Raw genomic sequence first — 22,182 nt, forward strand, 5'->3', positions numbered from 1 at the left:
ACTATTTGTGATTATTTTGACATTTGACATTGACAATATCATTATAGACATAGTAAAATAGTAATTGCAAGATATTTCAAAGTTCGTACTGTTTACTAAATCACCCAATTATATTATGATCAGTATAAAAAACGAGGATATTCGACCGTTTTTGTTTGTTTTATTAGTACATATTACAACAACGTATGCATCTCAAAAGATATAAAACAGTTTAATTTACAGCTGCTCTTTTTTTCTCTCCATAGTTTTTCGTTTAAATCGCATAGATACATAACGGACAATATCGAACAGACAAAACAATATTGAAAAAACAAAATCCTCATAGCCTATAGTGTTGTGGTCCGTATTGATACATTTGTCTATATGTCTGCACGTCCCCCTCCTTACTCCATGATGTAACCTTGAAGCTTACAATGAACATCAAGAACATGAAAAATAAAAAATATACTTGCCAACAAAATGGCAGCACCTAAGAAAAAGTTCACTGAATTTACACCCCCCCCCTCCACCCCTTTTTTGTTTCGATCTGAACCAAACAACTGGGCTGCAGTGTCGCTGACTCGCATTCACAAAGTCAAAATACAAAATCAGTGGAAAAAAGAAAAGAGGGTTCAACGTTTGATGCCTCCCATCTAAACGCTGGACATGGAGCTTATGTAGAAGTGTAGGATGTCTCTTGTTCTTCTACAGTCTCACAGAGACAGTTTACAGTGACATAGTTCTTTGTACATTTGTCTCCGTAGCTTGGGCATATCCTGCTGACCAAAGCTGAATGGCTGCTCCAGGGCCAGGCACTTACAGTACTGCAACGTTACAATAACATAAGACATGAGTAAAACAAACCAATGAGGATTGATAATGTGCATTTACTTAGGCTACAATCAAGTTTTAAAATAACTCACAAAAGAGATGCTCAATTGCGAAAATAAGCTTACCTGAAGGACAAAAGCTCCACAATCACTGTCATTGTTCTGCCTTGCCACATTCTGGAGACAGAAAGTCAATATCACACACACAAATTGTTAATGTTTTTCTACTCTTTCTTTACCTCCCCAAATACATATGCACACAAGTCTTTACAAGCCATAGTCCCAATAGTTTTCATACAAAGTCATCTGTTTTTTGCAAATTTTGCCAAACCAGTTCATGATACACACTGAAGTCACCTTTCACCCACCATTTTGAAAAAGCCTTTCCACCCTGTGTAAAATTCCTTCTGTTCTCTCTTGATTGCTTCTGCTTGCAGATATTTGGCAATGTGCTGTAGAGAAATACAAATAGTCGAGTTCTGACTCAACCCAAGCACAAGGAACACAGCCATTAACAACTGCCGCCATAGACAAAAACCACACAACAGTTTCTTCACCTACTTTGGGACAGTGCCGGTTGAGGGTCCTCTGGGAATCAAAGTAAGTGACGGTACGCTGAGGTACATTAACACACACTAATGACCAGTGCACCTCTAGATGAATGGGGATCAACAAGAACTTCTTCTGAAAAATATCAACCTGAGGAAGAGACGTAACAAGTCCTCAAGCAGTACATAATTATAACATAGTATTTGACTCTGGTATGCAATAGAAAAGTCAATCAAATAACAAAAAAGGTATAGCATCATACGGCGATTTGCATTTATATTAATAGAAAATATGATTATAGATAATTTATTTTAGGTTAAAGGTTACAAAAGTGTACAAGAGGAAAGTGTATATTTATGGTGCTGTGACTAGTTTTTTCCATATTCTGACATATTTTTCCATATTGCCTTTTTTGTATACATGTATTTTAAATCGTTCTGCAGAATGAATATAAAATAGTTAAATATGTAAGATTAAAATAGACATTTAAAGAACGGCTGTCAACTACAGGAGTCTGTTTATAAAAAAAATACTGACGTTTTTTGTCCAACGCTTCACCCCGTCATAACCTTTCGTCCGAAGCTTGTCATAAAAGAAGCTGTTGAAAAAGTGGACCTGCGAGTTAAAAAATGAGAAAGAGTAAGACCACAAGAGCATTAAGTAGCCTCTTCAGAAAGCACCTTCTGTCTACCTCGCCTAACAGTTGTTTCATACTACATTCAGTCAAAGGGATATTTACAAAAAATCTGTCATCATTTACTCAGAACAGAACATTACACCCCTGTATGACTTTCTCAATATTTTTTGTGTGTTCCACATAAGATTCATATACAGGTTTCAAAGGACATAAATAAAATAAATCATGTGGATCAGGGTAAATAAATGATGACTGAATATTTATTTTTGGTGAACTATGCCTGAACTATGATTTTCTCTTAAGCTAAATTCCCATGTTGTGCCTTTGTGTTTAAACATGTATATGTGTGCATACCTTTTCAGGGGCAGCATCCATGACTAAATCCCCATACATGTTCATGACCTGAGTGACACAGTTATAGAAATTAGAAGAATGCTTAGTCAGGAGAATCCCTGTACAATGGGCCCCATTCATCAATTATAAGATAAAAACCAAGCTGTTTTGTGGCATGTTATAATAAGTACCAACAGCAAGTTGGATGATTTCTGATCATATTGTTAAAGTATACAGGAGCAACACCATGAAGCATTTTATTAATGATTACGGATTTTCCAAGACTTGTTAGGCAAGTTCAGAAAGAAAATCGGAATCATCTGAAAACAGAAGCACTTATGTTTTTAACCAAGTGACCCACCTGATCATTGAGCCAGTTCTGGCCATAAAGCGTGCTCAGGTCATCCATTGTAAGGACGTGACGTTTGTAATTGACACGGAACCCCCGCATCATTGCGCTTCCGGACATGCGCTGGTAGGACTGCATTAAATGTTGCACCATAACTTTCCTGTAAATAAGCATTGATCGGTTCAGTTTTGTACTTGAGATTTCTGAGCAATAAAGAAATGTATTATAAACAGCAAAAGTCTTTGTGACAGATCTTGGTGACTTCTGACCTATGAGGACTCGTGAAGCTCTCGGTGAAGATTTCCTGAAGCTTCTCCACCACCTCATCCACATGGATGGGAATCAAACTACCATACTGCTGAAGAAACTCGTCGAGAATACCTAAAAGGAGTGGTGAGAGAAGAAGGTATCATCCTTCAGAAAATACTACATGACAATATAATAATGTACAAAATAATATTGTACCTTGTACACAAGAGATGTGTTCGCTGTTAAGCTGATTCTGCGGGGAGGACTTTTCCCGTTGAGACTGAACATTGGCAGGTGAGGTCCATTCCTCCCCGTCGCTCATGTTTGCACCATGGCTACCATCCTTTCCTTTCGAAACCCCATTTGTACAGGAGTCTAAGAAATCAAATGGGTCATTAAAGATTGGCAAAACCCACAGACAAATAAAAAATTATGAACAATTTAGATACAAAGTTTCAGTCCGACAGCAATAATAACCACATCCACATGTTATCAAATAAAAACTTTAAGCAACTGGTGATTGTAAGAAACAACAATTCATATAAAGGGAGTATGAAGGAAAGAAGTTTGAGACATTTATAGTATTGTAAATACTTAAGTCATTGTATCAGAGTCATCATTTTAGTATTGTGACAACACATTCCTTTTGTTTAGTTGGAGAAAGTTAGTTATTACTCAAAAACAGAGTGAAAACTCTTTAGATGCCAAATGTAAAACTCAGTCTGGTGAAGAAGCATAAGCCAAGCAATAGAAACTTACCAGAATGCCACTTAATGGCAATAAATACAATATCTGCAACATATGCCATATGATGAGCTTAAACACTCACCTTCAGTTTCTTCTGCTGTGCCCAAAAGTCCTTCATGGTCTCCATTTAACAAAGTACTGCAAGACTGTCTCTGATAAAGCAGTTTGTCAAAGCGGTGGCGTCTCTGACATCTTCGTACCCTCCTGTATCCCATAGTTCCCGCCCATTTGGCCCGTTGGCGCCAAGTTCTCCACTGCTGGGCCAGGCTGTGCCGAATGCTTGGGTACCTTAGGCCCCCCCGATGCCTTAGCCGGGCTAGCCTTTTCTCCTTGAGCGTACTGGGCCCAGTCTGGGCCAAGCAGTGGGTAAAGTTACTAACATCTATTTCCACAGGCTGTGAAGTTTCTGGCGAGCCCCAGTCCTCGGTGCCCTTATCACTCCACTGAGAATCATCCATGCCTTTCTTTTCCACCAGATCTTCCTCACTCTCCATCTCCACATTTTCTTCCTCTTCTTCCTCCACCGCCTCCTCAGGGACAGTATAGTCTGCCCCCCACATGCTAACGTCTTCCTCTCTATGCCCCAGTTTGAAGTGGGCCGGGCTGGGGGCATGTTGGGCCATGGCTGGATTCATTAGGTGGCCACCTCCGATGGCACCCCCACTCCCCGTGCCTTCTTGCCCCGCAGTCAGCGTCAGCTCATTGGACCAGTGTGTTTGAGCCAGGCTGCTGCCACTGTCTCTCATGATCCAAGAGCACCCTACGACCTGCGCCAGCCTGTCTCCTTGCTAATCCACAAAGTTTACAGTGTCAGAGACAGAGTGGAGAAAAATCAAGGGCACAATGCAAAAAATGCCCACGACAGAAAATTGTATCAAAATGAAGTAGTTATAAATCTGTAAATGTGAATGCTGAACAATGACTTCTCTGTGAAACGTTTGATACAACTTATCTTTGTGGGGTGGGAGTGTTAGCACTACAGGATAGGGAGGTAAAGGACTAACAATACCTTGTTTAGAAATATTTATCAGGTAGCAAGCAGTTTCATAAAGAGATGAAGAAAAGCAGATGGCTTGCAGCTGTGCCAACTGCTTTAGTGGGAATTAACATTTATCAAGATGTTTTATTAAAAAATTATCAATGTATAATTTTTCTAAAAGGGACAGTTCACCCCAAATAGAAAATGCATTCATCATTTACTCATCCTCTTGTCATTTCACACCTGTATGAATTCTTTCTTCTGCAGAACACGAAAAAAGATAGTTTGAAGAATGTTTGTGCAAGAGTGGCACCCATTCCCTTCTATTGTATGGACACAATACCAATGCAAGACAATGGTTACCATTGTTGTTCAGTTTTCAACATTCTTCAAAATATATGTTTTGTGTTCTGCGAAAGATATAAAATCATACAGGTTTAAATGACATGAGGGTGAGTAAATGATGACAGAATTTTAATTTCTAGGTGAACTACAAGACATGTTAAAGAATGACTAAAAGTCTAATTATGCACGTTCCTCTATCGGAATATAAGCGTAAATTGACATGAGGGGCTTTCTCATTTTAAGGGACATTTACAGAAAAAAGCACGCTTTCATCAAACACACATATTCAATTTTGGAGATGATTCTGCATGTCGAACAAATACGCATGTTAAGTTTATGACTTCGTTTGTTTTATTTTTCTCTACATTTCAACCACGTAACTTAAGTTAACTGTAAAAAACAGCACATCCTCCAGATATAAACTTATGCCAAAAATGCGCTTTGTTCTTTTCTTTCCAGCGTTACTTCTCCATTGCAGTGGCGTTGGGGATGCTTTGTAGCCGTTATAATATATCCTTCAGTGTTAAATCACGATTAGGGTTTGAGGATTGCGTGCAACGGAGTAGAGAAGCGCGATCGAACTAGCAAATCCAGCAGCGACCACACATAAACACTACTCGGCCTCCCTTAACACGGAGAAGAAAAATGTGGGCTTTCGGTGCCCCGCTTACTTACCGTTTAACCGTATCCTCGAGCCAAAAGCGTAAGCGTTGTCCACCAACGCAGCAAGCGGATTAATGAGCTTCGCGAGGAAGGGAAATTAAATGGAAAATAAATGTTTATTTTAATCTTGGCTCATTCAATGAGAGCTGGCGCTTCTTTAGAGCGAAAACACTCTTCTTCCGCCGCGTCTCTATGACGTTGAAGATGTGTCCACGGGTGGAGGGATATGCGTTCGAATTCATGAGGACCTGTGATGCGCAGACCAATCGGTGTATGACATCACAATATCGCGAAATCACTTGAAAACGAGTACTTTTGCTCCCCCTCAGAACTTGAAAACGAGTACTTTTGCTCCCCCTCAGAACTTTGATGCCATTGTTTTGGGCAGAACCGCATAAAGGTTACACATGGTAGTGTGTTAATGTAAAAATATTGTTTAATTATTGGTAGAACAGAAAATGTGAAAATACTAACGTTATTACGCTCTCTTTGACAAACTGTATTTTGTCTATCAACTCTGTAAAAACCTAAAATACAAATGCAAAACAAAACATTCAAATTATATGAAAATATTTTTTGATATTTTCCATCTACCCCCGAGACATGATGTCAGCTACAACGTATAGATCTTTACAAATTGTGACTGAAGGGTTGAAAAGTTCAACATTGATGGTTTGGTTCAACATGAAAACAACTTTTAGACACTTCTTTCATGTTTTGACAAATGACTTCAATGTTAGAGTTTAAGAAATGCTGAAAACAATACAATAGCAAGTGACTGCCCTCTGCTAAACAAATTCGAGAGGTTTCTACTTCATTTGGTTATAGTCAAATACCCTCCACGAAACGGAATTTTCATCAGAAATTAAAGAGGGAAAAATATTTCCTTACCCATTAAAAAATGGGTTTCAAACAAGAAGGCAATTTAGTAATCCCCCAATATGTAGCCTATTTAGCACTTTGATGTTTCATGACGGAGCAGTTAAAGAAAAGTGTCTGTAAGTCTTTCTAATAAAAAGACAAGTCAAACTTTATTTATGGAGCACAAATTTTACACAACCATAGCCCTAAAGTTATATACATAATAATATATATATATATATAATAAGATCACAACACAAATGTATGCATGTGAGTGTGTAGAACCCTAGAACTGTTTTCTTCAAATGTCTTCTTCTGTTTTCAACAGAACGAAAAATAAATTATAAAGTAATTTTTCCTACTATGTGATTGAACAAGATCTTGCGATTGAGCAAGATCAGTTTGGTTATAAGCATTCCTCCAAATATCTTTCTCTGTGTTCATCAAAACAAATACATTTATACAGATTTGGAACAGCTCAAAGGTGAGTAAATCATGACAGAATTTTATATTTGGGTAAAGTATCCCCTTAATGTATCAGTGGGTAAAAATCCACAACTCTCCCGCAGGATTCTGAGGGAATACTTGGTTTAACTTGTTTGTAACCTTAATAAGGTGTATGTATATTTACAAGTGATAAATTATCAATTAACTTTCTGTTGGCAGAGTCACCAAAAAATAGAAGTCTGATTTTAGATAAATACGGTCACACTTTATTTTAAGGTCCAATTCTCGGTATTAATAAACCATAAACTATGACTTTTTTGGCCTCAGTAAACGACTAATTTGTCGCTAATTAATAGTTATTAAGGTAGTAAACAACAATGAACAACATTTCTAAAAGTTTCTATCGTCATGTCTAGAAGTGATATAACTTCAATTTTTAATACAAAATACTAAATTCAAATTCTCTGTGCATTTAGACACATGTTCAGAAGTGCTTTATTTATATATTTACCTACAGTAGATAGAAAGACTAAACATTTGTTAGTCAAATGTGACCCAGTCTGTAAAAAAACCCAGCTAAAGTAAATTTCGATGATTTTTCTACATAAAATCATTATACATAATGTAAAAAAAATTCTGTGATAAAATAACCTTGATATCTTTAACGTTGACTATGCCATGTCAAACACTGAAATTATCATAAAAATTAATGGATGACATGAAATTTTATCTCATGACCAAATTTTGAGACTTTAGCCTGGTTTTCACAAATGCCTAACCATTCTTGGTTAACTAAAAAAATCTTGTAACATTGTCTATCAGCCAAACACACTGCATCGCTGCTTAGAATCACCAGTACTCTCGAAAAACATGTAGTCCTGCAAGACAAAATAGAACAGTGTAATATCATTCATTAGACATACAAGGAAAGGAATGTGTAAACAGCTGAATTACTGGATGAATTAATGCATTTATTTTTAACTCACTATAAGGAAACATGCTCCCATCAGGACTGCTTTCATCCTCACATCTAGGTCCATAGGAAAGTTAATGCCGAAATTATCTGAATCAGTCAGTCCCTCTTTTATAAGGCCAGTCCACTGTTTACTGATCCGCCCTAGAGGATGCCCATCCTTACCATGAATCTGCATCAGAGATTAAGCATGTACACATAACCTTTGGTCCAACACTTTTTCATGGAAATTGACACATTTATGGCTCACTTACATGAATCTGCATTTTTATCTGTAAACAACTTTTTTAAGTTTTAAAAAGTGTTATAAACATGCATAAATACATACTTCAAAATCCACATCCCCACAGCAGCTGATGGCACACAGAGGTCCCTCGATCGACAACACTTTGATTTTGGACATGTCGTAGATGGAGAATTTAGGCTTGAACATATGCCAGTCTTGAGAGATGTAGCCTATTGTGTTACCCGGAGGAGCCTGCACCTCCATCTTCAGTCAGGTCATACAGACAGAAAGAATATCAGGAGTTACATTAGGCTTTATAATTATTAATATAATTTTTTACATTAAAAATCTAAATCAAATCCCTTTATTGTCACTCAACCATATACACAAGTGCAACGGTAGGTGAAAAACTTGGGTGCAGTTCCAACCAACATGGCAGTATGACAAGTAACAAAGAATTAAAATACTTTACAGTAGACATTTCTTGTACACATTTACACAGTAAAATGTGTGAAGATTATACAATGAATGACACACAATTTACATATAACTATACAGCAGCAAAAGTACACACAATGTGCGTAGTGTACAGTAATTGGTAGGCTACGTAATTGTTCTGACTGTGTTAGAGTTCATTAGCCAGTAGATTTGTTAATAAACTTATTATTAATGAATCCCATATGTTACAAATTTAGATGAAAATTTTCAGGAAAGTCCTGTGTGTTCAGTTCAATAACTACCTCTTGAAGACAACAGGGACAACAGCAGGAAGTGCAGCGGAAGGGCCTGACTAGATGAATCACTTCTTGATCCATATTATCTGTTATTTTCAATTCAAAATTGCGCAGAGGGCCACAGAAATTCCGTGTGCAGCAGTCATTGAGTTCTTTGGCATGGTAGATCTGTTGACCCATGCTGTTCTTAATCTCATACTGGTTATTAGTCTCAAAGCCAATAATGGCTGGAAAAGAGTAGAGCAAGAGATGTGAAATGCATTATTACTCAATATTCCTAACAAAATTTTTGACAAAATACGGTAATAAACTTTACCCTCAAGGAGCTCAATCTTTTGATGCACTAATATCTGGTCAATCTGAAAAAAAGAGAAGATGCCATTGGATAATGGAATTTTTAATTATATAAAAACAATTTGACGTACGCCTACACTTAAACAAAATTTTTCTAGTGGAAAACACTTTTCTTTGTGTCTAATATTACTATTTAATAGTTAGTGTGCTCACCTGTGTCAGGTATTCCAGACCAGGAGGCACTGCCCCAGGGTTATAAGAAGGCTCGGACATCGTGAACTCAATTAAACCGGGAAATCCTAGGAAGGGTAAACAAAAGAAATGTGTGTTAAACCAACAGTACAAGAGTACACATAATTGTATACAACCATTCAGAGGTGATGTACAAAAGCCATAAAATGAAATATCAAACAATAAGTATGAGTATCACATGAGATCCCTTGAGTCATGGAAAGGCAGCGTTTCAAGTCTCAAATAAATACTTTCACACTACCACAACATGTCAAAATAACAGTGCAAGTTCAGTTTATCTGATTTTGTCTGATTTAAATTTTCAAAATGCACCTTTTTTAATCCACCTGCTACAGCATATTTGAATGACAACATGCATGTTACTAAGGTTTTTCAATTCTTGTTTAAAATTTGCATAAACAGAAAGACAACATGAAACGCCTAGGTTAAAATTATACGCTTTGTGATTAGTTAACCTCAATAATTTAATATTCTAAATGCACTTACCTCTCACTAAGAACTTGGTCGCCTCTGAACAGAATGAAGAAAAACACAGCTTTATAGCTCTTAACGCACCTACACTAACTCACGTGAATGGGGAAAAAAGTGTGCACATGACATGCCACACCTTCTTCCTCCCTTTGGACATTGATCTGCCACTAAAACAGCAGTGCCATTTGAAAACACAAAAAAGTAACATTCATTTCAATACTCGGTTCAAACTGAAAAGAACATTTATTTTCAGATTTTTCTATTGTAAATGGTCAGAAAAATATAGCCTTTTGTCATATTTCAAACATATACAACTGTACATCTATATACAATGGGTTGAGCAGGACACATAGAGCAAAAACAAAACAAATCTACATTAAAAACTAAGCAAAATTCCAGTCATATGTTATATTTGTAAAAAAACTGAAACTTGACAGACGAGTGACTCACAAATAATACAAATGAGACAAAATATGCCTTCAAAGGTTAATCTCAGAACTATGTGTAACAATAAAAGTGAATAGTTATCGTATAACTGACATTAGTAAAATATATCCCTGGGTATTAGGTGTTAAATGTCTGGCTTATCTATTACTGATAACATTAATACAATGCCCCACGACTTTAATATGTCAGAATAGTGAGACACCTAAACTGTATGATACAGAGGGGCCGCGATTAACACAGAAAACGTGTTGAAGCCCATAATCGCCTTTGTTTCATAGCCCTTCTTTACTATAAGTATGATTGATATGATACCCTTCTAAATAGCTTTTTACATTTAAATGTATATATATATCCAACTACTGAAACACATGTAATTCATAAGGCCAAGAGATCTCATCATCAGTAATTGATGTTTCGCACACACAGTATATATAAATATGTAATTGATAAAAGTTAATTGTATCTAGTGAGTGCTTTTACAACAATCAATATAAGTGGATGATTTGAAACCTGACAACCATTGTTTGGTTACACATAATAAATTACACCCTTCATTTGTTACTTACAAGCCTTTCTTCTCTAAAAGTTAATCTAATGGATCCCTTATAGGTTTTTTATATATAATGAAATTAATGTATTTCACTCATTTGATTATACAAGGATAATTTGTAACTTATTCCATGTGTTTAGTTCATCAAACCAGATGCCCAACAGAGATTCCATCGGTCATTCTTACTTATTATAGATATTTACAACGTGTGGTCATAGTAATTTGTGTACATTTGTGTAAAACACTGATAGTACAGTAGTCAAAATAAGTACAGGTTTACAAACCACCATGTCAATCCTGACATCATAAACAACACATCTGTGAACAAAGAACTTCCAAGGGGTAAATTATAAACTTTAATTTAAAAGAAACCATAAATTATAGAGATTAGAAAAGTAAAAAGGGTCAGGTATGAGAACATGTTATATCCATTTAAATACACACAACATCTGTACCCAACACACATTCTCAGTCGTCTTTCTTCACTGTGGTTTGCCTAGAGTCCCTGCATCTGTGGCAGTAGAAAACATCAGGTACGTTGGACTTTTTGATCTTGGCGCAGGATAGGTGGACCCATATGGAGCATTCGTCGCACTCAATCATTGGCCGTCCAGCGAAAGGCTTTCCGCAATAACACGTGATCAAATCCCATGAATCATCACCTACAGAGGTAGAACCAAATGAGATGGTTGAAAAAATGGGCAAGTGATAAAATGCAGTACCGAAATGCAAAATAAAATACTACAAGGACCAAGCAATCTTGCACCTATGACAAGGTACGTCAATGACTTCACAGGCGACACTTATCAATGGAGGTAGATATTTATAGCAGCACCATAAAAGGAAGGTACATATTAAAATCTTAAACAGAACACTAGCATGGTCAGACACATACCCGACTCCACCATGATGTCCTCATCCGTCACCAATGCGTCAGTGTCACAGGAACTCAGGTCTGTTTCTTGATTTGACTCCTGTTGTAGATCCGCCCCTTGCATGTGAACGGCCTGTTCTGTTAGCCCCTCCTCCATCCGAAGCCCCTCACTCGAAGGACTTGTGTAGGGAAAGTGTCGGTGAGCTTTTACGGATCTATTTGCTTTCTTCAAGCCCGTTTTGGATTGTCGATGCACTCTCGCCTCCGAGTCGCCTTTTCTCCCAATACCCAAAGATAAGCGGCTCAGTTTCTTCATCTTCTTTCTTTCGGCTTTGCTGTGAAAATGGATTTGGTTCAGAGAATCCTTCAATCTCATCTTGTCTAAGGAGCCATCTGACTGATGATTGCAGAACTCTGTACTACTGGTGTCAGTCTGAGCTTTGTACATCAGGTTGTGAATATTGTCGATGCTGGAGTGACCTGTCCAACTGTCCTTTTCTGTACCTTCATCTGAAAACTCATGTGCTAGTGGAGAAGATGTTGCAGACCATGAACTCTCCTGGAGGACATACCAGCACAATTAAACATAAATCAATGGAAATTTCTGTCCGTTTTAAGAATAACATTACTTATTTTTATAAAGGGATAGTTCACACAAAATTTAAATTCTTTAATTTACTTACTCTAACTCAAACCTGTCTGATTTTCTTCTGCAGAACACAAAAGATGATTTTTTTTTGAAGAACGTTGGTAACCAAACCAACTTTAACCTCCATTGACTTCCACTGTAATGGACACAAAACCAGACATTTTTCAAAATATCTTCTCGTGTTCCACAGAAGAATCAAATGCAGGCCTTGAATGACATGGGGGTGAAAAAAAATGACGATTTCTTTTTCATTTCTGGATGAACTGTCCCTTTAAGCAGAAGCTTACTGACACAATGACGATGTAACTGCTGTTACCACATCCCATGAAGATCTAAAACTTACTTCTTTCTGAGGTGGGATGTAGCCAGCATAGGCCAAAACAAAACTGCAAAATTTGTTGAAATCCTCCACAGTCCTCTTTCTACCTTCTGGAGGCTAAAACATAGAAAACATCAACAGTGTTACAATTTTAGATGGCAACATACTATTCTTATTCAAACCCTTCCCCCCAATTGACCAGCCACATGTGGCCTTAAGCTAAAAATAAGTAAAGACGCTGTCATCATCTAAAACGATTACAGAACATAAACTGCCACAGCACTTACCAAAGCCTCCGTTGTACATTTTGGGACGGTGTCTGTAAAATAAACAAAACGCACATTTACATTTCTGGTATAGTCTTGATAAATTTACAACCAATGAACTGTCAAGTTAGCGGTGTGTTGATGTAGCATTCCTGTCTGTATAACGCGAAAGTAACAAAAGTCAAGCTGCATAAATGTAATGTGACAATTCGTATTTGAAACTTTAAACATTGTAAACGCTACAAACGATTCATCGTCTCAGTCGTTCGAGTGATATTCTTACCATCCTAACATTAGCTGTTTATGCTAAAGGCTAAAGAAGGGGTTTTGAAATCTTGACCAGTCAGCAAACGTATGAAGCACGCTGTCGTCAGACCTTATTTACGTATTTAAAAACATAGCATATATCCTGTAAAATTCACTTAACGAAAGAGGATATAATCTTTCTAACTGTAACGTTACAGGAGTAACTTAGTTAATCTATTCAGGAGCTCTTTGTTAAATGGGTGTGTGGCACGAGGCTCTTTTAAAACTTCGAGTACGGATACATACAATGGATTAAATAAACCGAGAATAGACACTAAACGTTATATGAACACAAAAAAACACGTATTTACCTTGATGATGATCCATAATACCCAACATGATGGAGTATCGACACAAGATCGGGGTCTTACTGTCGGATCTTTTCCCCCAGTTAGTGACCTTATGGAGTCACTTTGTTGAAAGGCGAAACGTCTCAAACAGATCGAAAAGAAACCAATCCAAATGAATTTTGCTATAAAAAAAATCTGAAACGGGCTTTCGAACTCCAGAAGGGTGGATTGGCAACAACGAAATGCGATCTTGTGGTCAAACAACGAATATTTACCCAAGCACCGGATTTTTCGACGATTAAATCATTGCACTGTCCACGAGACCGAATAAAAGTATGCCATCCTGAGCAAACTTTGTATTATTTCTTCATCGAGTCCTCAACTGTAACGTTAAATGACGATGATAATTTCTCTTCGCGTACTCGTTTATCACCAACAGCACATTTAAACCGCAGGTTTTCGATTTAAGACACTATCGACGTCGCAATATTATAGTAAGTCAAAGCGCTCAAAAAACACAGTTCGCAAACTATTCGTTTAAACAGTAACGGAAAGTCATAAAAACCTTGCTGCAACCGCATTCAACAAAGTCTGAGCGCGGTCTCTACTAAAATCTCCATGTGACGTAACGTGACGCAACCACGCAAAGGCGCCAGAATATGAGAATCTCATAAATATGCATGAGGAGATCCTCCAAAAGAATCCAAAATGCAACAAAATAGTCATCGTAGTGCGTTATTCATAATAAAAGATATCTAGGTTGTTTAAATACCAAAAACATGACATTCTATGATTACTTGAAGGGATGTTTAATTCGAAAACTTTACAGTTACGATCCCACGGGAACGCAGGAAATAGCGAAACTGCGGTCCGTCGGCCGCCATGTTGGAGCCGCGGGGCACTCTTTGCCAGAAAAAAAACCTGTGGGAGAGCCGTAATGGCGAAGTCTCTTCTGCACGGTTTTGACTAGAAGGGATACAGCTAACTCCACTGGGCATGCGCACTTCAATACCGCATATATTCATATATATATTTATTTTAAGGTTAGGTTTAGGCTTGGGGTAGGTGTAGGCGTTAGCTAATGTAATTAATAGTAAGTATGCGGCGAGATTTTGCACCACTTCCGGCTTTAGCTGTATACCTTCTAGCAACAACCCTTCTGCACTGTTTACAATGACTTCCTTAATCCGGGCAGGTCAGCTGATCTATGTCGTGACCATTTTTTCTCCCTTCACTGTTTCCTATGATATTCCAAGGATTGTCGTTGATTTCATACTAATACAGTAATAGTAAGGTAATCATTTTCTTTATTCATGCATTTTATTTGTATGAGTAGTAAATTTACTACATGGGTGATTTAACGATAAGTATTTGCTGATCAGAGGCTTTGCTACCAGCCATCTGTCACCTGATATGGAATGGTTCTCTTTCTCAATCTACCTGCCTTGTAATTCAGTAGGTTTGGTCGTGTTTTATGCGTTTATTTAAGGTGTAGGATGTTAAGAACATCAAATAAATTCATAACATCACTTCATATGAATATACTGTTTATCTAAATTGATAATGGTCGTCCATACTGATCACTGTCTCGCATTGAGGTCAATATTTATAAATTAATTTATTCTAGGAATGATTCTGTAGTTATATATAAAAAGCTTATTTAGTCCGTGTACGTGTGTGTTACACCAAAAATATGTTCATTACAAATGAATAGGCGTAGTAACATTGACCTTATAGGATGGTGAAGAATAATTACTTAGTACAGCAGACCTTGTGGTTTCCATTGCTCCCCTTTTTATTTACAGTTCATTTATCTGTTAAAATAGATTTTAGGTTTGAAATATGTCTAGCAAAACAGAAACTGGAATGGGATATATGGGTTTAGGATTGAATGACTCTCATACACTTCTTCTTTCAGGTTTTCCTACACACAAGATGGACTTTTCCAAGCTGCCCAAGATCCAAGATGAGGAGCGTGAGAGTCAGTTTGGATATGTGCATGGAGTTTCTGGCCCAGGTAAAACATATTTGATATTTAGATATTTGAAGGGATAGTTCTCACATAAAAGCTTTCCTGTGGCTCAGTGGTTAAAGCATGGTGCTAGCAACGCTAAAGTGATGGGTGCGATCCCAGGGGATTGCACATAGTCAGAAACAAATGTATAGTACAGTGCAATGTATTTCGCTTTGGATAAAAGCATCTGCCAAATGCATAAATGTATATAAAATCTCTGTTATGAATAACTAACCCACGAGTTGTTCCAAATCTGTATAAATTTCAGGAAATATCTGGAAGAATGCTTGTAAACAAACAGCTCTTGACCACCGTTGACTATTTTTTGTTCTGTTGAACAGAGAAGAAGATATTTTGAAGATTCTAGGACAGCAAACAGTTCTGGGGCACTTTTGACTACCATTTAATTTTTTTTTCTTTGGTAGTTTCTATGGGTTCTATGGCTTCCTGTAGCTCAGCTGTAAGAGCATTGCGTTAACAACGCAAGGTTGTGGGTTCGATCCCAGCGGATTGCAAATACCTATGTATAAATGTATAGGATAATACAATTTAAGTCGCTTTGGATAAAAGCATCTGCCAAATGCCTAAATGTAATGTAAATGTAATGGTAGTCAATGGGATTCAAGAACAGTTTGGTTAAAAGTATTCATCCAAATATCTTTCTCTATGTTCAAACAAACAAGCACATTTATACAGATTTGAATCAACTAGTGAGTGAGTAGTTCATGACAGAATTTTGATTTTTGGGTGAACTATCCCTTTAACGTTGAACTTGTCCAAGAATTTAGGAAATATAAAGAAACATTTGATTTAATAAATAGCTGTGAATCACAAATTGAATAATTAAAATCATCAGTCGTGTTTTAGCTTTGTTGAAGTGTGTGTGTTTTCTTACAGTGGTGACAGCTTCCAGCATGGCAGGTGCAGCCATGTATGAGCTGGTACGTGTTGGCCATAGTGAGCTGGTGGGAGAGATTATCCGATTGGAGGGTGACATGGCAACCATCCAGGTGTACGAAGAGACATGTATCTTTTTAGTGACTGGTGCTTTTCTTGCTTTACACACACACCATAAAAGCAATGCTCACAATCCTATAAAGTCTATTCTCTTGTTTTCTGCACTATAAACATATACACTATATACTGCACTTGTTTTCTGCACTACATTTTCCAAAGCGGGTTTAGAAAAAAGCATTTATAAATGTAAATATAGGATGTTTGCTCTTTAGTCATGTTTTCCTGAGCAAACTATAGCTGGAGTTTCTGTTGGAGATCCTGTTCTCCGGACAGGAAAACCTCTGTCTGTGGAGCTTGGTCCCGGTATCATGGGTTCCATTTTTGATGGTATTCAGCGTCCCCTCAAAGACATCAATGACCTCACCAAGAGCATCTATATTCCTAGAGGAGTCAACATAGGAGCTCTTAACCGAGACCTTAAATGGGAGTTTGCTCCCTCTCATAACCTCAGGGTAAGGAGAATGTCTTTCTATGGACATTATCTTTGCTTACAAACATGCTTTTTTTACATTTAGATCTGTGAATTCTGATGTTTCAGGCTGGCAGTCATATTACAGGAGGAGATATCTATGGAATGGTGCAAGAAAACTCTCTCATCAAACATAAGATCCTGCTCCCACCCCGCAGTAGGGGAACAGTCACCTACCTTGCCCCGCCAGGAAATTATGATGTCTCTGTGAGTGACACGTGTACAGTCATTCTAACATGTCTTTAAATACAACCACACATTGCTTGTGCTTGATACAATACAAGTGATTTCAAAGCAGATTTGTCAAGAGTGGTCCCTGATATATAGGATGAAGGTGACAGGTTCTGATGTTTAGGTTAGATGGGTGGGGAAGAAACCACATTTTAATTACAAAACACTGGAACTTCTCTTTCATTGTGTGTGTTGTCAGGATGTGGTGCTGGAATTAGAGTTTGAAGGAGTTAAGGAGAAGTTCACAATGCTGCAGGTGTGGCCTGTGAGACAGGTGAGGCCTGTTACAGAGAAACTTCCTGCCAACCACCCACTTCTGACCGGACAAAGAGTACTGGACGGCCTCTTTCCGTAAGAGTCAAACAAGCACTTGTGCACATAAAGAACAAAAAATGTAACTCTTTCCACGTCCGAACAGCAGACAGTTTGTGAAGTGAATACTGTTTGTGTGAATGGGTAACCAAAGTAAATCGATTCCCCTAAATCTCCAGTAAAAGCAACCAATACAGTTTATTTGCTTATATATTCCCATATATTCCCGGTTGTTGTACAGGTGTGTTCAGGGTGGAACTACAGCTATACCAGGAGCCTTCGGCTGTGGCAAGACTGTGATCTCTCAGTCTCTATCAAAGTACTCCAACAGTGATGTCATCATTTACGTAGGTTGTGGAGAGCGTGGAAACGAGATGTCTGAAGTATTAAGAGATTTTCCAGAGGTTAGCATGAAACTGGGTTGATAAACTTTATGCTTTGTTACATTTATTGTACTTTTTAAAAATAGTTAATAAGTTTAAGATGATTGACAGTTGTTTTATCCAATAGCTGACCATGGAGGTGGATGGGAAGGTGGAGAGCATTATGAAGAGAACAGCATTGGTGGCAAACACTTCTAACATGCCTGTGGCTGCCAGAGAAGCCTCCATTTATACCGGTAAAATCAAAATCCATGTTCATTAAGTTAAATGCATTCTGTAGCTCTGCAGTAATTCTGATCAAGTGTTGTTGAAAAATCTTTATAAAGGTCCAGTGTGTAGTTTTTTGGAGGATCTATAAACAGAAATGCAATAAAGTATACATAACTATGTCTAGAGAGGTGTATAAAGACCTAACATTATGAAGCGTTATGTTTTTGTTACTTTAGAATGAGCCTTTTCCCCCTCACATGAATTCACCATGTTGTTTCTAAAGTAGCACTAAACGGACACACTGCTCTACAGAGTGCATTTCGTAAATACATGATCTCTTTCAACAAAGAAGCGAAAATGTGGCGACATCTTAGTTCTGTGAAGTCACTGTAGTGCTTCCAAAGGAAAGGAAAGGGAGGGGTGGAGTGAGCCGTTGGTTGCAATTCACATACTCAACACTAGATGCTGCCAAAATCTCCACATTGCTGCACAGTGTACTAAGTAACTTATTCTGCTATTACAATTATACACATAAAGAATTTTATAGCACTCAGTGAAATGCCAATAGAATATTCAATAACTTGAGAAACCCTGTATTATCAAAACTGTTGGTACATTTGTGTAAAATGCTTGAAAATAAAGTGTTTTACTATGGCATCAATTATTAAAGGTCCACAGTCATAACTGGCAATGAAGCATAAACAAAAATATACTTTGTGTGCAGCAATAAGTTTTAACATAAAAATGTGTATGGATGTGTTAATTGAGACTTTCTTGGTGTTTGAACAGGTATTACATTGTCTGAGTATTTCAGAGACATGGGTTATAACGTCAGTATGATGGCTGACTCCACCTCCCGTTGGGCTGAGGCTCTCAGAGAGATCTCTGGACGATTGGCTGAGATGCCTGCTGGTATGTTTCTTTCACCAGTAATAGTTTATAGCTATAACAAAAACAACTTTCTCTGCTTGTCTTGGATAATCAGACCCTCCTGCTTTACTTTCACAGACAGTGGGTATCCTGCATATCTTGGAGCTCGTCTGGCATCATTCTATGAGAGAGCAGGAAGAGTGAAATGCCTGGGTAACCCAGAGAGAGAGGGCAGTGTCAGCATTGTGGGAGCGTAAGTAAACAGAATAACACGACACAAACTATATTAATATATCATATTTTTATTTTGTGATATAAAACAGGATCTGGACTACTCAGGTCTGAATGTACCCTCCAGAAGTCTGATATGGCTTAAACATTGCATAGGAATGTGAAATCAGACTTTTTATTCTGGCTAAATTACCAGTTTTACTTAACAAAAAAATCTTAAATGATCTACTTATTGCTAAAATAATCTCATAACAGAATTTTGTGTTCTTTTTTGTCATCTAGGTTTAATAATTAAATAAACCCAGACAGCATGATGAGGATATTGTATGGTTTAATTTTGCTGTTTTTTAAGTATTGTATTTGTGTGACATGACCTTTTTATATTAATGTTTCCCTATAGTGTGTCTCCCCCTGGTGGTGACTTCTCAGACCCCGTGACTTCTGCCACTCTTGGCATTGTTCAGGTGGGTGGACCTGAATAAATTAGGCTATGATATAATTTAAAAAAATTATCATTTTAAACAATTGTTTTACTTAAAGTGCAATGCAAATGAATCATTAATGTTTTTTTATTTCGATTTGAAATCATTTGACTGTCATTTTGGCTGGTTCTCTCTTCAGGTCTTCTGGGGTCTAGATAAAAAACTCGCTCAGAGGAAACACTTCCCCTCTGTTAACTGGCTCATCAGTTACAGTAAATATACCCGAGCGCTGGACGAGTACTATGACAAACACTTCCCTGAGTTTGTCCCACTTCGTACCAAAGCAAAAGAGATCCTGCAGGAGGAAGAGGACCTGGCTGAAATAGTGCAGCTTGTTGGAAAGGTGCATAGAAGTGAAAAGAAAATATGTGTTTGCTTGGAAGCAGTCTATTTCAATATCTGAAGGAATGTTCAGTGTAGGGTTTTTATATTTCTCTGTGTTTATATGTCTATAGGCCTCTCTGGCTGAAACAGATAAGATCACTCTGGAAGTGGCCAAGCTCCTTAAAGACGACTTTCTACAACAGAATGGCTACACCCCCTATGACAGGTAATAAAACTCTACAACTGTACAGTAAATCACTAGACATTCCCACAGTTCCTGCTGGTGTCCTTGTTTTTGCTAGTGGCCTGTTGCTGTCCTGCTAATTCTCGAGGAACTTCTTGCCTCCAGGTTCTGTCCTTTCTATAAGACAGTGGGGATCCTGTCCAACACGATTGCATTTTATGACATGGCACGGCACGCTGTTGAGACCACAGCACAGAGTGACAACAAGATCACCTGGGCGCAGATCCGTGAACACATGGGAGAAATTCTCTATAGGCTCAGCTCCATGAAGTTTAAGGTACCAGAATATAAATAAAGATACATGTGCTTCAGACACATTTAGCCCTGAGGATCAAGGACACAAGTTTCACTCCAGCCCATCTTGTATGATGGTCATGTTTGACTGTTAAAGGCCCCAAAAATGATTTAAATGATGTTAAATAACATGGCAACAATCAAATCTGAACTGTGAGTGTTCGTGACCAGCATTGACATTTTATATCACTGCATGTGTGTTTGTGTGTTTTAGGATCCAGTGAAAGAAGGCGAGGCAAAGATCAAAGCCGAATACGCCCAGCTGCTAGAAGACATGCAGAACTCTTTCCGTACCCTTGAGGACTAAATGCAACCTTTGACCTCACATCTTTCCTCCCCGGTGCTGTGCAGTGCATTTCCCAGTGCTCCTGTGTGCATGTGTCCTTCTAGTCTTAATATACACCACTGAGAAACGAGACGAGAGAGTCAGAACGCAGTCTTAAAAAATTGACTGGAAAACTATTACTCAGTGTTTAAACTGTAAGATTGTATTTTAACATCTTAAGCAAAGGCCTCTGTAATCTCTCTGTGCTGAGACCAAATACTTTAAGCACAACAACAAAAACAATCATCATCTTTTTCTCACCACCTGCTTTCCCATGAGTCCTCATCACATGAGTTTGGAGCACAGGGAGCACAGTGTTTTCCCGCCCCCTTTTTCACTGTGACCAATAGAAATGTGTTAAACGAAGATGGAACAATGGAAGTCAGAAAGGGATCATCGAGGCTTCCTTTATTTATTTGAAACTTGTGTTGTCTCATTATTGTGATTTCTGCTCACCTGTTCATCATATTCATGTGAGTGTGTTTACATGAGTGTCTGTGATTTGGAGTGTGCATGAGCGTGTGGTTAGATTATTGTGGTTTTGTAGTGTTACATTTACAGTGTGTTATTGTGTGTTCAGTTACAAAGAAATAAAAGTTCTGTAAGGAGCACAGTGTCTTACCATAACAAGAGGTTTCTTCAGGTAAGATTCGTTAACTCGTGATTCAATCTTAAGAGGCAAAAGTAGTTTTAATTAAGTCCAACTGTGATTGTTGGTTTCTTCAGAAACAGGCTTGTTTTGGGATGACCTTGCAGACTAGTTACTCATGTTTTTACACGAAACAAGTCACCAGAGAGACCATGAATATACAACTTATTTGTGTTATCTGGATAGAGGGGGGTCTTCACACGAAACAAACTTAGGCCTGTGGGACAGAAGTGTACACAGCTACATCAGTACACAACCAGCTATTTTTGAGGTGTTAAGATATGCCCAGGTGGATGTTACAAACGGCACGGTGGTGAAAATGAAGAAGTTTGCAATTGCTTTGTTTAGTCAATGCAAGACTCTGAAGCACAAATTCAGCGTAGTGTTGAGATGTGTTGAGGGAAACTGAACCAAGACAACTAAGAAAGGTTGTGTTGATGTAAGATCTGTGTTATCCCATCTGAAATATAAACCATGGGTTTATTATTTTAATAGTATAGTAACCCCG

The 22,182-nt window shown here is 37.8% G+C and overlaps 4 protein-coding genes across 5 annotated transcripts; 1 reads left to right on the forward strand and 3 right to left on the reverse strand.

Moving 5' to 3' along the window:
- Positions 1 to 140: 140 nt before the first annotated feature.
- senp3a (SUMO specific peptidase 3a) lies at positions 141 to 5,838 on the reverse strand. Of its 2 annotated transcripts, none has more exons than XM_056744819.1 (11): positions 5,673 to 5,838; positions 3,756 to 4,461; positions 3,143 to 3,301; positions 2,947 to 3,058; positions 2,690 to 2,837; positions 2,350 to 2,397; positions 1,896 to 1,973; positions 1,371 to 1,508; positions 1,178 to 1,261; positions 936 to 986; positions 141 to 803 (listed from the first exon to the last, which is right to left on the reverse strand). In XM_056744819.1, exons 2-11 carry the CDS (start codon positions 4,417 to 4,419, stop codon positions 693 to 695), a joined length of 1,593 nt encoding a protein of 530 aa, XP_056600797.1. In that variant the 5' UTR covers positions 4,420 to 4,461; positions 5,673 to 5,838; the 3' UTR covers positions 141 to 692. The 2 variants fall into 2 exon arrangements, with proteins under 2 accessions (XP_056600797.1, XP_056600796.1); XM_056744818.1 differs by having other exon boundaries at positions 1,178 to 1,288.
- Positions 5,839 to 6,805: 967 nt separating this feature from the next.
- plscr3a (phospholipid scramblase 3a) lies at positions 6,806 to 10,058 on the reverse strand. The gene is made up of 7 exons (XM_056746445.1): positions 9,934 to 10,058; positions 9,409 to 9,494; positions 9,218 to 9,260; positions 8,908 to 9,128; positions 8,270 to 8,431; positions 7,955 to 8,113; positions 6,806 to 7,846 (listed from the first exon to the last, which is right to left on the reverse strand). Exons 2-7 carry the CDS (start codon positions 9,466 to 9,468, stop codon positions 7,787 to 7,789), a joined length of 705 nt encoding a protein of 234 aa, XP_056602423.1. The 5' UTR covers positions 9,469 to 9,494; positions 9,934 to 10,058; the 3' UTR covers positions 6,806 to 7,786.
- A 1,200-nt stretch (positions 10,059 to 11,258) lies between these two features.
- Positions 11,259 to 14,219, reverse strand: phf23a (PHD finger protein 23a). The gene is made up of 5 exons (XM_056745984.1): positions 13,641 to 14,219; positions 13,045 to 13,076; positions 12,782 to 12,874; positions 11,811 to 12,348; positions 11,259 to 11,577 (listed from the first exon to the last, which is right to left on the reverse strand). The coding sequence occupies exons 1-5, from the start codon at positions 13,666 to 13,668 to the stop codon at positions 11,384 to 11,386; spliced, it is 885 nt and encodes a 294-aa protein (XP_056601962.1). The 5' UTR covers positions 13,669 to 14,219; the 3' UTR covers positions 11,259 to 11,383.
- A 138-nt stretch (positions 14,220 to 14,357) lies between these two features.
- Positions 14,358 to 21,636, forward strand: atp6v1aa (ATPase H+ transporting V1 subunit Aa). The gene is made up of 15 exons (XM_056745982.1): positions 14,358 to 14,913; positions 15,538 to 15,636; positions 16,531 to 16,659; positions 16,888 to 17,102; positions 17,189 to 17,326; positions 17,550 to 17,701; positions 17,904 to 18,066; positions 18,173 to 18,281; positions 19,045 to 19,167; positions 19,264 to 19,378; positions 19,757 to 19,820; positions 19,978 to 20,181; positions 20,294 to 20,388; positions 20,512 to 20,683; positions 20,915 to 21,636. Exons 2-15 carry the CDS (start codon positions 15,555 to 15,557, stop codon positions 21,005 to 21,007), a joined length of 1,854 nt encoding a protein of 617 aa, XP_056601960.1. The 5' UTR covers positions 14,358 to 14,913; positions 15,538 to 15,554; the 3' UTR covers positions 21,008 to 21,636.
- Positions 21,637 to 22,182: the final 546 nt, after the last annotated feature.

Source organism: Triplophysa dalaica, chromosome 4, assembly GCF_015846415.1.
Source record: "Triplophysa dalaica isolate WHDGS20190420 chromosome 4, ASM1584641v1, whole genome shotgun sequence".
Lineage (NCBI taxonomy): Eukaryota > Metazoa > Chordata > Actinopteri > Cypriniformes > Nemacheilidae > Triplophysa > Triplophysa dalaica.